This window comes from Pezoporus occidentalis, unplaced genomic scaffold (genome assembly GCF_034315485.1).
Source record: "Pezoporus occidentalis ecotype Australia unplaced genomic scaffold, CSIRO_AGI_Poc_V1 ctg4, whole genome shotgun sequence".
In the NCBI taxonomy this organism is placed as follows: domain Eukaryota; kingdom Metazoa; phylum Chordata; class Aves; order Psittaciformes; family Psittacidae; genus Pezoporus; species Pezoporus occidentalis.
The window spans coordinates 26,821,081-26,839,242 of record NW_026915724.1 but is presented as its reverse complement, the minus strand read 5'-3'; the positions used below and the strand labels follow the sequence as shown (position 1 = coordinate 26,839,242).

The 18,162-nt window shown below is 38.8% G+C and overlaps 1 protein-coding gene across 1 annotated transcript in view; it reads right to left on the bottom strand.

Moving 5' to 3' along the window:
- DOK6 (docking protein 6) overlaps positions 1-16,207 on the bottom strand; it is a 244,715-nt gene extending 228,508 nt beyond the window's left edge. The window contains exon 1 of the mRNA XM_062633085.1: positions 16,018-16,207. Within this exon, the coding sequence (XP_062489069.1) occupies positions 16,018-16,083 (66 nt within the window). The 5' untranslated portion in view covers positions 16,084-16,207. The remainder of the gene's footprint in view (positions 1-16,017) is intronic.
- Between the last annotated feature and the right edge of the window lie 1,955 nt (positions 16,208-18,162).

Genomic DNA, 18,162 nt, shown 5'->3' with positions numbered 1-18,162 from the left:
TAATTAGACCTGTTTAACCATGAATTCACTGGCAGAAGTCTTGTTTCTTTCCATCAGCCTTTCAAGGCTAGAACTACCTAACATTATGTGTTACTACAGAGATTGCAGAGCCCTGAAGAAACTCAAAAATACTTGTATGTATTCAAAAAAGCTGTTCTGTTACATATCCAAAATACCATGTAAATCAACTTTTAATATTTTACAGTGTCATAGACCCACATGGAGTTATAATTTACTTAATTGACTACCGTTTGAATCAAAATTGGTCTGAGGGTAGACAAATTTACAATCAAAGCAGACTATAAATTGAAATTGTGAGTTTTTTTTTAATTAATATATGTTTGACAAAATTTCCATTTAAACTGCAGAGAAACAATACAGTACTGATTACTACTATTTTTCTTAGTACACTTGAACATGCCCTATTTCTCATCCTCTGTGCATTAATAAATACTGGATTAAAGCACTGTTCTAAGGTACAATTATCTGGTTTTTTACACACATTGTTATGCCAATTAATATGCACTTTATGAACCATGTGAGATGATATATTGCTTACAGAATATACCCAAGGTACAGTATGTCCAATAACAAAATTAAATAAATCTTAATCTTAATCCTTCTCTCCATCCCACCAGGAGTGTGGAGAGCAAGCAGCTGCATGATACTTAAGTTGTTGGCCGAGGTTAAAACAACAACAATATGCAAGGACTAAAATCTCTGAATAGAGTCATGTATTTTCAAACATGAAGGCAAAAACTCACTTGGTAGTACCTTACATTTTCCTCCAGTCTAAACTACCTATTTGGGAGATGAAAAACATGTTAAGACACAGAAAATTGGCATGTCAAGAGTGGTATGTATGAAACACATTTCCATTTATTTCTCCTTTTAGCTTTTGGCACATAAACATCCATATAATAACATTACTTGGTAGTTTTATTACTACTATATAAACTCTAACACAAATAATGAATTTAGCTTATACTTCAGAAATGAAACAGCAGGTTAGTAGCTTAAAAGAGTACTGTATTACACTAATAATACTGCATTAAAAATGAATGTTAAGATATCTCAGTTCATGGACCAAACTTTTTAACATTTAAATGCAATGGTTGTCCATTCATCTGGCAGACAGCGAAGCTTTTGTTATATTCAGCTGAATGAAACGGCACCTCAAGAAATAGGTTTTGATACCAAGACTAAATTTTAATATTAGGAAGATAAAATTACTTATGTAGATAATCTTAGGCTTGTGAGCATAACTGGAGTTTCTTCTTTCATATGCTCCATTGCATCTCAGATCTCCTGACGCAATGCAAATCCAATAGTTGCACCTGTCCTTCCCCAAGAAAAAAAGAGAAACTGATGTTCGTTATATCAATCAAAAAAGTGAACATCCAGTTATCACTTCAACTATAGGCTTATTTCAGTACTGCCTATGTAACATATAGCTCAAATATTTTTCCTGCTCTTCCATTAAAAGAAAAACATTTCATTAGCCTCAAAGGGGAAATCTAATGATGCCACGTCATGAAATACCTCATTGTCATTTGGTGCTTCAGAAAAGCCTGCTGTTTGTCCTCACACTCTTCAGGCAAGTGTGACTGTTTCTCTCTAGTTAACAAATTTGAGCTTGCATTAAACCTTATCAGTAAACACGGCAGTACTGCAAAATCAGCAATTAAGGCCTCAATAGCTTCCACCAATTAGAGCTGTTGTGTGCCAAGAGCTACAGCAGAGACAGATTGTACGCTGGGATTTATTAACTCATTATTTTTGCTATGGAACAGCTAAGTGCCTCTTTTCTGGCTACATTAAAGTAGATATAGTTGCTTTACAGTGACATATGCCTCTGTCTTAAAAATAAATAAATAAATAAATAACATAAATAAATAAATAAACAACAAGAAGCAAAAACCCCATCCTGAGAAGGCTGTGAATTCTTCATTTGCTATGCCTGTTGCTATACATACAGCACTTCTTTTATTTATTTCAGTTTTGAACCATGTAAACTTGGTTTCCTACCACTATTTGTACCCCCATGCCCTATCAGTGTTTTCTCTGATCCAAACAAAACTATTATACACATGCTGTCATGGGAACTTTATTCACATCAGTGACCATTTCTTCATCAGTTTTGGGGAAGAAGAGGACTGTTACAATCGAGCCTTAGAAATCCATTTGCATAGACACGATATGCATAAATGGATGATAAATTTAGATGGAGAAAATTCTTTCAGTGAAAAAAAAAAAAAACAACAAAATGAGACTTTGAAGGATAGCTTTAACATTTGAGATGTTAAAGTATAAGCTCTTCCAGGCAGAGATCACAATGCTGTTAGGCATTTCGATTCTCCCCCCCAACACAGTTCGACAATGATTAATTTGCACTGCAGCACTAGAAATCATGAACAATTATAAGCTGTGGTTTTCCAAAGTGCTGCATATCTTCAGCACCTTTTATTTAAATGCAGATAAGGAGTCAGGCCTACAAGAAACCATATTATGGAAGTCAGATTTCCTTCAGCAAGAGAATACAGTTAAGTCTAAACGTTAGAAAATGTCATTCACTGCATCTGTCAGGATAACTAGAATGCAATATTAACAGCTCTTCATACAACAGAGTGCATTTAATGCGATCATTAATATTTTAGACTGATTTTGAAACAGAGGAAAAAAGAAGGAACCAAGATGCATATGTAACAAAATTTATATTTCATGAACCTTAATTGCTGTAACTAGGGCATGGGGATTAAAGGCCTATGCCTAAGGCATCTGGTCCTGAGGACAACATATTACACAAGCATTTCAGTTTTTGGTTTCAGAAATTAAGCTTTTTAACCCTTCCAATTCCAAAGAAAAGCTGAAACACAAAATATGAACAAATCCCATTTACATGGGATGCATTCCTAAAATTACTTATCTACCTAGAAAATGAATTTTGAAAATGAGTAACTGCTCTATTCAGCTTAGTTTTTTAATAGCATTTTCTGGGATTGATAGAACTTTACTTTATGAAAATTGCTGTAACAAAGGAATGAATGAAACTTGACCAAAATATTCACTGCCACGGTGAGCCCTGTGGCTGGTGTGTAACACCTGCAAACACATACACTTTCAGAGACATTTGCAAATCAAGGGTAGATTTGGCCCTCTTTAGCAGAGGTGTTTTCTCTGTATTTTTACATAAACTCACTGCAAACCTAATTTACTGAAAAATCCCTACCAACAAGTAGAAATTAAAAGTGTATGTATTGCTACTTGAGCTTCTTCCATTTTCACTATTTCAGTCATAATCTTCCTAACTGCTATGCTTTGCTTTGTAGCTGTCTAAAGTTGACTTCAAAGGGTGGCAAGTAGCACTCCCTGTTTCAAATCACCTTGTTTAACTCCATTCATCTATTGTAAATTCAACTCAAACACAAGCATCAGTAAGAGCACAGCTGTGGCACTACTGTGGGTGAGCTCAGGTCAACAAAAATCAGAATCATTTACAACTTCTTACATTTTCCTAGATCGAAAAGCCTGACATACTCTGAAGGAGGCTGTATTTCTTCATATGCTTTTCTACTGACAAGTAGATATTTGGCACATTAGGTCAACCCTTTTAAATTAGCACAAGTAAATCAATTAAGTATACCAGGAAGTGTATCCATTTGTTTAAATGAGAACAGGTATCTACTCTTTCTGGTAATTTGCAGATTGCAGAATGGAAATATGTTAATTTTGCTACCAAAAGATCAATTATTTATCTACAGGTTGGTCTAGGATATGTTTCACGTATTACATAGGGAGCGGATTCTGACCTGAACAAGATGTTTTACCTCATCACAATTTCAAATTCAATTTTCTTCATATTGCAGCAGAAAAAATTCACCTTGAATATTTCTTTTTAGGAGAAATTACTCTAAGCCACAGAATAACAATATACAGAAACACAGCAGAAACTACTGGTTTGTTTTTTCAGAGGAAAAAAAAAAAAACAACACAAATCTAGGCAAAAATTATTTTGTGACATCAAGAGCTTTGGAAAATACACCTCCAAAAACATTTGGAAATGTATTTAACCCGAGTTCTCTTAGGAAACAAACTGCATTATAGCATGATTGTGTCAAAGTCATGCCAAAAGCATTCACAAATAACATTTACTTTTCTATTTTCTCCTTCAGTTTAAAAAAAAAAAAACCAAAGCAACACATCAAAATGCTACAGGTATATTATTGCGTAAAAGCTCCTACAATAATATTTATCCTCAAGTACGTCCGATATGAGGCCCACCAGTAGAAATTTTCCTCTCATTGCCCATAAATCTCACCTAACTCTGCCCCATGGCTTCTATACAGATGCCTCCTTATGTCTCATTGTGTGGTTTCAGTTTCTGAAGCACCTCAGATGCATAATTCCAATGTTTAGCTAATGCTCTCCACTGGCTGCTAAGCTGTTATCATTAGCTACAGCTCCCTTTCATGATTTGGAAGCATTAACTTCATTCCAAATGATTAGGAAATGCTTGAAAAGAGTCATCTCTAATGATCCTCTGCAGGCATTCAGACCTAATTCTTCAAGATAACCTGAATGCCTGAAATCATAGAATCACAGAATAGTCAGGGTTGGAAAGGACCTTAAGATCACCTAGTTCCAACCCTCCTTCCATGGGCAGGGACACCTTGCACTAAACCGTATCACCCAAGGCTTCGTCCAACCTGGCCTTGAACACCACCAGGAATGGCGCATTCACAACCTCCCAGGACAACACATTCCAGTGCCTCACCACCCTAACAGGAAAGAATTTCCTCCTTATATCCAATCTAAAATTCCCCTGCTTAAGTTTGAACCCGTTACCCCTTGTCCTATCACTACAGTCCCTAATGAATATTTTCTCCCCAGCATCCCTATAGGCCCCTTTCAGATACTGGAAGGCTGCTATGAGGTCTCCATGCAGCCTTCTCTTCTCCAGGCTGAACAGCTCCAACTTTCTCAGCCTATCTTCATACAGGAGGTGCTCCAGTCCCCTGATCATCCTCGTGGCCCTCCTCTGGACTTGTTCTAACAGTTCCATGTCTTTTTTATGGTGAGGACACCAGAACTGCACACAACACTCCAAGTGAGGTTTCAAAATGGTAGTACATAACCAATATCCTGTTTGGCCTCTAAGTCTTGGTCAAGTCTGTACTGTGCAATGGCTTATGGTCTAGAAATAGAGCCTTTGCACTAACATTTCTACTCTACCTTAAAAAAAAAATTGTTCCTACAACCTGCACAAAGGCCCACAGACCTTCCTCTACGGGACTATGAAGATACATGCTCCCTGTGCTGAGCTCTGAGATATTAATGGGTAAAAAGTGCAACTTACTTAAGGCTAGGTATTACTGTTACTTAGCTGAAACGTCACATAAGCCTAGAGAGTAAGGGTTTTTCAATTTATTTTTTTCCTGTGGAAGAATACGCCTTTTATAAAATTTGGAGATGAGAAAACTCTGATGCCTTCTCAAAATCTGACAGTGATACACTGCACTAGAAAAGAAAATAGATGTTGTAGTAATCTCTCTAAAACTTCTCCCTGCTTAAAACAAGGCTGTTGCATTTTGTGACATGCATTTGACAAATACAGCTAATTTCTGCATGTCTGGGTCAGAAATTTATATCCACACCTTCAGACCAGTAACCCTATTGTCCCGTGGACTGTAACCAGATTTCAGAATTCTTCTGACAGATAAGATGTGAATAATTGTACCTTTAACATCTTCAGTATCTCCTTTTATAAGCGAAACTATTCAAGACTTCAGATTTACTTTCTTTATCCACAACAAAAATAAAATAACGTGGATACATGAACAAATCCCGACTGTAAAAAAAGACATTTCACAGAAGAATTCAATTAAACGTATCTTCCAAACAAAAGTAACAGTCTTAATAAAATATTAAAATAGACAGTGACCTTGCCTGAGCAAGAGGATTGGATGAAATGGCCTCCAGAGGTCACTGCCAACCTCAGCCATTCCATGTGAAACAAAACTGTTAAAAATTCTGATTCATTCTCACGTATTTTATACAGTGCTAGCAACTAACAACAGCTTTGACCATGATCACCTACCTACATATCTAACTGGAGATTTTAACAAGAGTTTATAGTTGAAGCAGACAAAACAAAGAAGTAGTGGATGAAAGGAGATTATACTTATTTTACACACAGAAAAGTTAAGCTCAGGAAGCATGTTTCCTATTTCCACTAACAGCATTCACTACGTTGGCAGCATAAGGGGCCTTAATGCAGCTTCAAATTTAATTTATGTAGTGTACAGTGGGCTTAGTATAACTGAGAATAAGAACAGAATGAATCAAAGCGCTCAAGATTACAAATTACATCTCTGAAAAAGACTAAAATTTAACTCTACTCATATATAGTCCAACATGTAAGTACAAAGATTTCTGTCTTCTACAAAGTAGCCATTCGATTAACAGTGCAAAAAGCTCAAAAACCTTAACTGTAGTTTAAGATACAAGAAGGGCAGAAAATAAAAGGAAGTAAAGCGCAGTGTTCAAGGCCAGGCTGGACAGAACCTTCATGACATGGTTTAGCGTGAGGTGGCGAGGGGGTTGGAACTAGATGATCTTAAGGTCCTTTCCAACCCTAACTATTCTATGATTCTAAAATACTTCCTATTTTACTACCCTTCTTGTTACAACTGTGGAAAATTTACCTTCAAGCTTTGTTGTTAGAATGCTGCTTTTCTTTCATATACATACGTACGTATACACACACAAATGCTTTTCAAATGAAAGGCCAACAGCAGCATTGTATTTCTCCTCACTCTCAAAAATTTTTTGTGTATTTGTATCCCTCTAAGTCTCAATCTTGTTAGGATTATCAGTAACAGTATACATGGATGAAGTTCTAAAAACTAACTTTGAGAATAATAATACCAAGCATCAAATTCAGTACTACATACAGAGTTATAGCTTGATACATCTTCATTACCTCTCTGATACTCAGAAGTCAGTAAATATATTCTCAGATGAGAAACTTAAACCATCCCAGATGATAAACCTCAATCTCTCTTGGACAGTAGGTAAACACCTTGCAGTTTAAGAACAAGAATGGCTAATGTAAGAGTAAAAAATCTCACTAACATAGTATTTGGCCTAGCATAATTGACGAATGAATAAGAATTATGTTAATTAAGAATAATATGAGAAGCTGAAGACCTTCAGTGCCTGCTACACGTCAGATCTCAAGGTATTTAGCAACTGAAAGGAGGATGCACTTATCAAGTACAACTTGCTTTTTCTGTGCCAAGAAACCCCTGCTCTTTTTCTGTTCTTATAGGAAACTCCACATCCTGATGAGGTATTCATAGACAGAGTTTAAAAGTAAAGTTTAAAGAAAAAGAATAATTATCATTCAGAGAAAGTATTATTATTCTAACTGCATCAACAAAAAAATACTTTCATCAGCAGAACAATTTCATTTGAAAGTACCTTATTATCATCATACTAATCCAGTGATTAATAATTTAGTATATCATCAGTTAAAATGGAAGTTTTCTTCATTCTTAGTTAAGCCTCATTTTATTTTTTTAACATTCTCTCATCATACTTGGACTAGAAAATGCAGCTACTGTATCAAGGTAATTATCAAAGACTATATTCTCTAAAGGAAGTTTGATAAACAAGAACAAAAAATAAAAACAATGATAATTCAGATTATATTTATCACAGTAATGCCAAAAGGCCAACCACAAGCAGTCTCCTCTTTCTAGGCACTGTACACAAGCAATAATTACTCCTTCAGAAAACACTTTTGTATTATTATTTTGTAAGATTCCATGTATTCTTTCCTCTTTGAAGGAAAAAGAAGCTTGCCTAAGAGAATATACCAGTTCACTCTGAGGGCAGGGGACCTCAGAGTAAGTGTCTAACAAAATTATTCCAGGAACAAAGAACAGAAAGTATTAGAAGTACTACAAACTTTCTGCTAAAAAGCAGTCCTAACTTGATTCTACATAGTGAAAAACTTTTGATATCAAACTTTGCTATTAATTCTTTTTGCAATGAACCGGTACTGTCTACCTCCTCTGACACAATGTATACAACATTTCCAAAGTTCAGTGCAGATAAGCTGGAGAGGATGAGGACCAGTTTGGCTAATGAACAACAGAAAGATCTTTTAAGAGATGTACCACTTTCATTAATTACCTTCCTAATTTATGTGCGTCTAAAGTGAACAGTAATTCCTGTGAGGCTTCATTTGCATGGTCTTGTAACCTCTCAGTATGATGGTAATGACACATTTCACACATTACAATTGTTAAAAAGCTGCAAAATATGGAAGACTTACTTTCTAGTGGGGCTCACTGAAAAGAAGTACATTTCATTAATACCTTACCGACTGCATTACTTTTTAACTTAATTTCTAAGTAGACTTCAGTACGGACATCAATCTTCAAAACTCCTCTGTTTTAGTGTCAGCTTTTCAAGAAAGACTCTGCCTATGCTGGTCAATAAGACTACTCCTGGAGTCAGTAGATACAATTCTCACACCAGCTGAAAATCTACTGTTTGAAAATCTCTTGACTTCTACCAGTTATAGTGATTTACTACCTGCACTAAACAATCACACATATTGACTTCTACCAGTTAGAGTGATTTACTAGCTGCACTAAACAATCACACATATTTTCTTCTCAGACACGATGTGTGGGGATGCTTCCTGAACAGTAAAAAAATACTAATAGAAAGAGAGCACTTATGTGACACAAAAGTGTTAGGATACTGCAAACTCTACTTTTCCTCAACTTTTCTAAGTATGCAATTTTGACCTACCATATACAAACTTGCTTCACAAGATTAAAAGGTTTCCTTCTTTAGCTTTGTTGACTTTGCTAAAGGCATTTCATGGTATCTAGAATGTAATTATGTATTTTAGCTTGGGGAAAAAAAAATTTTAAAAAAATCAGCTAAATGATGATTAAATACAATACACTGATATCTTTTTGAATCTTAGAAATGCATTGCAAATTGAAGAGATTAAAGCAAAACACGCAGAACATATACAATTATTATCTTTAATATAACAGATGTGAAAGTCTACAATATAAACTACCCACATTTTGCTTCAATAACACATTATTAAAGACCAGTGAGGGACATAATTTAGCATCTACACATTAAAGTATTTTTACCTTCAACAAGAATATGTAATAGAACTCAGTATGACTGCATGAGTATATTAACTACATCATGACATTTGTGAAAAGCTGTTCAAATAGCACATCTTTTACAGAGCCAAAAATAAAAGACAAACTGTCCAATGTCATGTGGACCCAAAACCCTTTATTTGTACTTTTTTTTTTGAGAGGGGTTTATTAAAAAAATTCCTCTTTAGTTCCTATCTAAAATGTGTTATCTGTACATAGTCATGTATATATAAATGTACAACTAACAACTGATTCACATATGCTGTTGCCTGAATATGTTGTTGCCAGGCAACCGCTATAAAGCATTTTGCACTGCTTGCAAAAATCTGAATGAATGATTCGAAGAGAGATTATTTCTAAAAAACTAGAAAGAAAACTCCCTACTGGAATTACATGCATAATTCCTTGTGTATTTCAAGGATTCATAGAGAATGTTCCATCTATAATTAACGATTTGAGAAAGCACAACTCCTTTGAGTAGGATTTGAAGGGCATTTTACAACAAGGAGATTCATGTTCTATGCATGTGGCTAATGCTCTTGCCTGGACTCTGAACCAAAGCCATCCAAGTCAATGGGTACCTTTAAATTGACTTTGGTGTCTTTTCATAGTCTTTAATGTCCATCTTAGGACAAAAATTACAGACTCCTAAATGAAGAAAAAAAAAGCAAAAAACAAACCAGAAGGCCATCACCTTACAGGACACACAAATAAACTCTCAAAATTTTACCATCTCACAATACACAAGGGAAACAGATCAAGTTTACAAACACTTCTCTTTGTGTAATCTTCATACAGCTAAGGTGTAATCTCAGTTAACGCTAATGATATTACACACAAGAGTAAAAATAGAAGCATCTATAATCCACTGATAACATGGATGTGATATGCCATCTGCAAAAGATAAACTATTTGTCCATTTAAATATGCACCATCCATTACAAAAACTAATAGAACTTTGGCTATCAGACCTCTTGAAAGTCAAGAGATGGAAAAGCACATCAAGAAAAGCAACTGGGGAACACAGCAACTCCAAAGTGCTTACCACAAGCCTGAGTCACAAATTCCCTTAAATACAAATATTAGCATAAAAAAAAAAAAGAGTTGGACTTTTGTCCTTGTTTACAATGGCTGCCAGATATTTCTTTCCGTTTCCTGCCCAATATGCTTGACCAATATGAACTGGTCAAAAGCTCAGAATTACTGTTCTTTCCATAATGACCGAATTGGAAATCCATGTATTTTCCATTTAATTCCTCAAATCCATTCATGTAACTGTAGCTACAGAGAAGTATTGAAAGCAGTAGTTTTTGGTATTTTAAGTGATACTTTCTTTTGCTATTAAGTAGTAAATCTGACTAGCTGCTTAAATGGATTACAGTGAAATCCTTTTAATTCCATACCTCAGCGGGTCTTGAGCCAGCATAAAAAAGGAACTTCCTTACATAGAAAGAATTCTGTCAGTCTGGAACTTTACAAAAATTAAAATAAATTCATTATAGATAGGAATTTGGTTTCTACAGTTCCATTTGAATCATTTTCACGCACTGAGATGTAACTCATAGTTTAGGTTATCTGCCAGGATGCAATTATAAACCGCAATCTCAGTGCTTTCAAACAAGCTGAGCAGATTTCCCATAGGTAATAGTATAAAATAAACTATGGAAAAGATATCTATTCCAAGCTGCATTATTTTCTTGGGCTTTTTCATTTGTTTGTTTGTTTCTTAGAATATGCTACGGCAACTCAAAAGAAACAGATGAACCTTTACTCAGCCCTCTGATTTCATCGTGACCCACTTGCAAGGTGGCTGCCATCAACCACTTAACCTCAAACTCAGGACATTTTGCAGATCCCTTTGCTTTCTTCACCCTAAATATATACACAACATCAATTAAATGTTAGGATTTTATAATACACATACTGCACTACTCCAAAAGAAGCCAAGCTGCAATCAGAGGTTCATATTCATAGCTGATTGATTAAGACACAGTTGACAGCAGAAGAAGAAACACTATGTTCATTTCCAGAAAAGGTACCTGCAATGATCTAAAAGCGTAGTTAAGATAGGGGGGTAGTTATATGGTAAAACTTTTCATTTGGTGACTAAGAGCTACCTGTTACTTATTACTGAATCAAGACTGACTGACGGGTACAATTTTCTCTTCAGACAGCAGTATTAGAGTATAAGTCGAACCACTCGGGAAATAACTCTACTTAGTATGTGGAAACACAGAAAAATCAGTATTTATTCACCAACCTCGTGAAAACTTTTGATAGATAGGATTCTGTTCTGTGACCAAAGCATACAAAAATAATTAAATAAATAAATAAATATACCCACACAGACAAAAAGATTATTACTTCAAAGGTTGATATGGGTCAAACCAAGACTATAGAAATGGCACAAAGCTCATTTTTAATTAGACTTCCTAATGTGACATCAAATTGTTTTTCATCTAACGAACAGCACTTCAACAAGGCATGAAATCCTCACAGTTTATTTTATTAGGAGGCAACAAAGGGATTCCAATCTGTTACAAGAAAGTTTCAGCCTACGAGCACAGCCAGCACAGTATAAAATTGTGTCATATGAATTTTAATGTGACACAAGTATGAAAGATTCCAAAAGAACAAAGGGAGTACAGTCCTGTTCTATGCTACACAAATGACCTCTTCTGATCTGAACAGCACACCACATTACAATCAAATTTATTTCAAAGGAGGGTCACACAGGTCAAATGTAATGGCTGCAAGAATGAGGTATTTCCTTTATACAGTATTAGGGAAAAAGCAAAATATCAAACAGCACAGGAATGCCAAGAGTACTGAAAAGAAAGGCATATCTAAGCTGCAAGGAAACAGATTTTAAAAAGATTTTTAATTACAATTATCCTCACTGACTACAATTTCTAGGTTTCAACAATACTTGTGGTATCTCGATGAACATGTCATGTATACATGCAAGACTGATTACTATATGGGCTTTAATATGTATTTAAAATTACAAGGCACCATAGACATGTTTTAAGTACAGCTCATGCTGAACAAAAGTAAGGAAATAAGCTAAATGGTCTAACTGGGTGGAAGTCTCTTCCTAGCCTGATAGCTCCATGGTAGAAACCATAATAATCCCAATGGAGGCAGATGTCAGATAACAACAGAGAGGCTGATAAAGCTCCTCATTTCGGCAAGCTGACTATCTGACCCTACATCAAAAGAAGCTACTTTAACAACCTAAAGATATCAGAAAAATGAAGTCTACTTGAACATACTGGACTGTCTGAACACATACAGGAGTCCATTAAAATGCAAATCCAATGGTAGATTTGATGATTATGGTGAAAAGGCTGCAAAATTCTCAATGATCAGGTATCACCTAAAAAAAGTAAGAGCAAACTATCACAGTATCTCTTGCCCTGCAGTCCCATCAAGACTTAAGTCTCATCTTTGACTTCAAATAACCTTTCTGAATAGAATCACTTACTGATAGCAAAATAGCTCCAAGTCCTAACTGTAGCTCAGGCTGAACATCTGTCCATCCTCCATGACTGATGACAGCACTCATGCATACTATTAAAACAATTTGCAGCTATGTGGGAAGTAGGTAGCCAGGGTAACAAATATTTAAAGAAAGGTACAGCTGTAATAAAGCAGAGGTAAATATCTTATACCTTTGGGAGGGAAATCATAAAGAGTTTGCATTTTACAAAGTACAAAATCAATAAAAGGAGGTAATAAGAAGAAGACTTACAACTTGGGATTCTGAAAACAGAATTCTTGGAAAACTAAATTCTACCAGACCAAATCAAAGATCGTTACTGCTGGATTTTTTTTTTTTTTTAATAAAATTACATGCGCTATCTGATCTTGCTGTATGGTTTTATGTCACTCAGATTTACCTGAAACTTAATACATTGCATTATATTGAAGTATCTTCCATTTGATTCCCAGCCAGTGCTTCCTCAGTCACGAAACAAGACAGAGTAAAAGCTGCACTGGAAGAATTTTAGTAATGAGTTGGCTACCAGCCTAAAGGTTAGAATTACTTTTATTGCCCAAGTCTAGCACCAAAATTGGTATTAGTCACCTCAGCTCTCCAAGTTCTCATCAATCTACTTTTCAGGAGACATCGAAATATACAAAGAATGTAGACTACTATGACCAAAAAAAAAAAAAAAACCACAAAAAAAAAGCCAAACACTCCCCCCCCCCCCAAAACAGCAATTTCCAGTGTATTAGAATGAAACATAATCAGCAAGAGGTACAATTCTATTTACATATTTCAAGATTATCTTAGCCTTCATTTCCAGAACCCATAGCTCTCCTCCCTCCTTTCAATGTTTTTGGAGGTTAAAAATATTCATTTGTTAACAGACATTTCTATCCCTGAAAACTGCTATATTCACCCACATTATGACAGCTCTGGTGCAATTCATGAAGGTTTGGATTTGGAGACAAACACAAGGGAAAAAAAAACCACAAACCTTTAATGTTTCACTTAGTGACTAAAAACTGCATTAATTTAAAAATTCAGTCACGAGAATCCAATTATCTATGGATATATACACACATATTCATACCTTTCAACCATCACACTCATCTGAATTTTGATGCTATTTTCTATAAAACATAATCCATTTTACATTGTACTTAACAGATTAATTCAGATGTGCATCCCCGTATGTCATATTTAAGCGTATATCACCACCTGCCTGGGGCTGTATAGTCTGATTGTTGCCCACACACACCTCTTCAGTAGGAGAAAATTCTCCATTGATCCTGTCTGAATTGTTTCACTTCTGCTTAGTGTAGAAGTATGATAATCATTCTGACCATGAATAATATCCACTCAAAAAAATGGAGTGATATTTCCACCTCCTCAAAAAAATCAGATTGTCTCAAAATAAAATATCCAAGCTACTTAAGATATGCTGCAATGACATACCACTGTTTCCATAAATTCATTTTCACAACTCAGCAAGTATCATCCAACACTACTGTAATATGAACTCCCCATTTGTTGCATACACACTACACACACAGGTATATAAAAGTATTTGCATACAGAGAGATATGCATAGACATAATTTCACACTTAAATGACTCTGAGATACCTTCAAATACAGATTTGCAGATCAAATAGATTAACCCTGCTTTCAGCTACCAACATCAAGGTGATGTGACACCATCTCACTGCTTTGTGTTGGGCCCATCTAATAACACTGCTGAGCAAGCTGATGAGCAAAGATTAAGCAGAGGACTGCTTAACTAAGGACTGCTAAACTAAGGCTTAGAAATTGCTTCTTCAGATAGAGTAATGATTGACTGATGCATGCAAAACCATTAATAAGAGCATCCATTCTCTTTGAATTCACACCATCTCTCACACATTTGGAGCTGGCACTATTAAGGGTTGGGACCAAACTCTTCTGTGGTCTTTTGGAATTAACAGCCCTGCGGAGGCACTGAAGTGGTCCAAAGGTCAGTTTATGATTAGTCTCCCACCATCACGCACACTGTGTCTGCAAGCAAAGCACGGCATCTTGGGGGAAGGGAGAAGAGGGGAGGAGGAGATAAATACTAGCACTGTGATAAGCTCGCAGAGCACAACTTGGGAGGATGGGAGATTTCACATGGCCCCTGCTCTGTTAGGTTTTGAGGGAAGCAGGGAGAAGCAGTCCACCTTCCTGGAGGGGAGAGCACGCAGGGACCCAGTACTTTACCTGGAGAAAAAAACACGGGTGAACCCAAAGAACCACTCCAAGCCCCAGCCAAGTTCAGTTTCTAGCTCACAGTGACCCTGGTCTCTTGGGATTATTGGCAACATCAGCAGCCGCAAGGATTCCAGCTCCCCCTGAGTCTTCTCGTTCTCACACACACAAAGGGTAGGAGAAAGTCCGAACTGATGAGTGCTGGGACTCTCTGAAGTTTAGAAAACACTGGCTCCTGAAAGCTCTCTGCTCCGACTTCACTGCCTCTTCAAGGCTCGCTGCGCCCCAGCAAGGAAAGTGCCCGTGGTGAATCTGGTAACACGGTGTTATCTTCGGTCTCACTGAACATCCCAATGGGTGCAGAAGCCAGCCACCCTCAGCCAAGAGTCGGCCACTAGTTTTGATCACTGTCAGCCTCTTCATCTGCCTTTCAGTCCAAGCAGCTCACACCCCCTTCCCTCCATCCCGGCCGCCCGTCCCGCTACAGGCTTCCCTTCCCCAGGACCCATGCCCTAGGGCACCAGCCCCCTACTCCACTTTTCTTAGTTCCTAGTGGGCTGTTCTGGTACCAGCCTCCAATACTTTCAGACCTTGCCTTGATTGAAGACACCCCCTTCCCGAAACGAAAGGTGGATGGAGGGAGAATCTGTGCACAAAGTTTTTTACAGATCCTGCCTGCGCCTTCCTCACCCACCCAAGCCCCAGCAGGGCGAGGGGCAGGCGGGGGTAAAGTTGCCCAAGGATAGGGTGTCTGCCCTGGCCTGAGCTGCGGGACTCGGGAGGACGCAGGGATGGGGGGATGCTTTCCGCTGACAGTGACCCTGGAAAGCGCTCGCTAAGAAAGAAGGGAGGAGCGACGCTTTCCCGGAGACGGAGAAGGGCGAAGCCGGCTCTCTCCGATGTGCAATGGCAGCGAATCCCCACCGACCCACACAGAGACGGGAGCGAAGTCCGAACAGCAGGGGCGGCGGCAGCAGCAGCAGGTCGCCGCTCCCAGCGCTGGCGGCCCCAGGCCGGGGGACCACCGCCCCCAGGGCTGCCTCCCGAGCAGCCAGCGCCTCGCCCCCACCCCGGCCAGCCCGGCGAAGGGAGAGCTCACTTACCCCCAGCTTCCTGCTACGGATTTTCACGTAGCCCTGTTTGACTATATCGTTAAAGTTGGAGGCCATAGCCAGCGCTGCCTGCTTCCTCCGCTCCGCTCTCCTCGTCCTCCTTCGCCGCCGCCTCCTCCTCGTCCTCCTCTTCCCCCGGGCCCTCCTGGGTGCCGCCGACCGCCGGCTCCCGAGGCGCCTCTGGCATTCAGGCAGCGGCAGGCGCCGCGCTTCGCTACGCGCTCTTCCCGCGGCTGCTCCGCCCTGCTCCGCCCCGCTCCGCACCTGGGACTGATTGCGACCGCTCCGCTCTTCCTCCGCCCGCCTGCTCTCTCGCTCCCTTTTCCCGCACCGCCGCCCTGCCCGCCGGCCCAGCCCGGCCCCACTCTGCTCCACCCGGCGGCGGCTTCGCTGCTGCCCGCGCCTACGGCCGGGGAGGCGGGCGGGGCGGCGGGCGGAGCGGAGAGTGGACACCGCCCCCGGCGCCGCCACCGCGGCGCCCGCCTCCAGCGGCGGCTCTGGCCGCGGCCGGGTATCGGGGGCTCCCTGGTGAACCGGCGCCCGTGTCCCGATGGCGGTGGGGTGAGTCCCCGCCGCGCCCGGGCAGGACGCGGAGCTGGGGCGAGATGTTCTCCTCGGGCTCTGCGGTTTTACCCACTTGTCTCCACTCTGACACGGGTGCAGACCCCTTGGGAAACACGGCCCAGGAGGGCATCTTTCTGTGTGTGTATCCAGGAAGCCGAGCAGTAGACGCCCATCACCCAGTGTTCAAACATTGTGTCAACACAACTAGCTCAATGAAACAAATACCTAAACTACAAAAGCAAAAGAAAAAGAAAAAAGCGCACAAGTCTATCTGAACTTGAAAAATGAGGTGGCGCACATGGGCATTCTGCCCTCCGCAGTGATGACTGTGTCTTTAACTACTTAGGCTGCTTATTGAGGTAGATCTAACAAAAAAGAATGACTTCTGGAAAACACCAAAACAAAATAGGAAATGTTTAGAAGAGATTAGGAAGAACAAAAATAATTGGAATTGCTTTGTGTTTTCTCTAGTCATATGCAAAACAGGGATGGACAAGAATGAACCTAAATTGCTTGATAAAGAAAAACTACAAAAATTTAGGATGGACGAGTGAATTTTTCTTGTTCTATAAAATTGTACTTCATAAATGCTTTCAGTGATAAAAGTTTTATTTTTATTATAAGCTTAATAAAAGCTTCATAAGCTCTTTTCCTAGATGTCTGCTTTCTACTGCACTATTGCCCTAAAGTTTTTTGAATCAGAATTTGCAGCATACGGTGTGCTACAGACTAGGGCAATGAAACATATTTCTATAGCTGTAAATTTGTCAGATTCATTCCAGATTTTCAAAATCAATAGACAATATTCTTAGCAAATGGATTATGATGTTTCTTATAATTCAGTTGGTTTTGTGTATCCAAACTTCTGCAAATTAGAGTTTCTCCATAAAACTCTTCTGAACTTACATCTAGAGATTAATCTTGCAGCAAATAGAAAAGTTATAAACTAGAAAACTGGTTACAGTGTTTGGGTGATAGAATTGTGAGGAAAAGCTTTGTATCTTCACTCCATATAACTACCTGGACTACTGCTTCCAGGAACCCTCAGCATTGGAAAGACACAGACCTATTAAAGTGGGTCCAGAGGCTGGACACAAAAATGATCAGAGGATGGAGCACTTCTTCCATGGAGAAAGGCTGAGAAAATTGGGGTTATTCAGCTGGATAAAAGAAGGCTCTAGGGAGACCTTATTGTGGTATTTCAATACTTGAAAGGGACCTACAAGAAAGACGGGACAAACATTTAAGCAGGGCGTGTTGCAATAGGACAATGGGTAATGGTTTTAAATGAAAAGAGGGTACATCTAGACTAGGTATAAGGAAGAAATTTTTTACCATCATGGTGGTGAGACAGTGGAACAGGTTCCCCAGAGAGGTGGTAGGTATCCCACCCCTGGAAACAGTCAGGGTCAGACTGGATGGGACTCTGAGCAATCTCATCTAGTTGAAGATGACCTTTACTGCAGGGGGTTGAACTAGATAACCTTTGAAGGTCCCTTCCAACCCAAATCATTCTATGATTCTATATGGGGGAAATGGGAGATAAAAGAGGAAGCTTGCTGTTTCTGATTT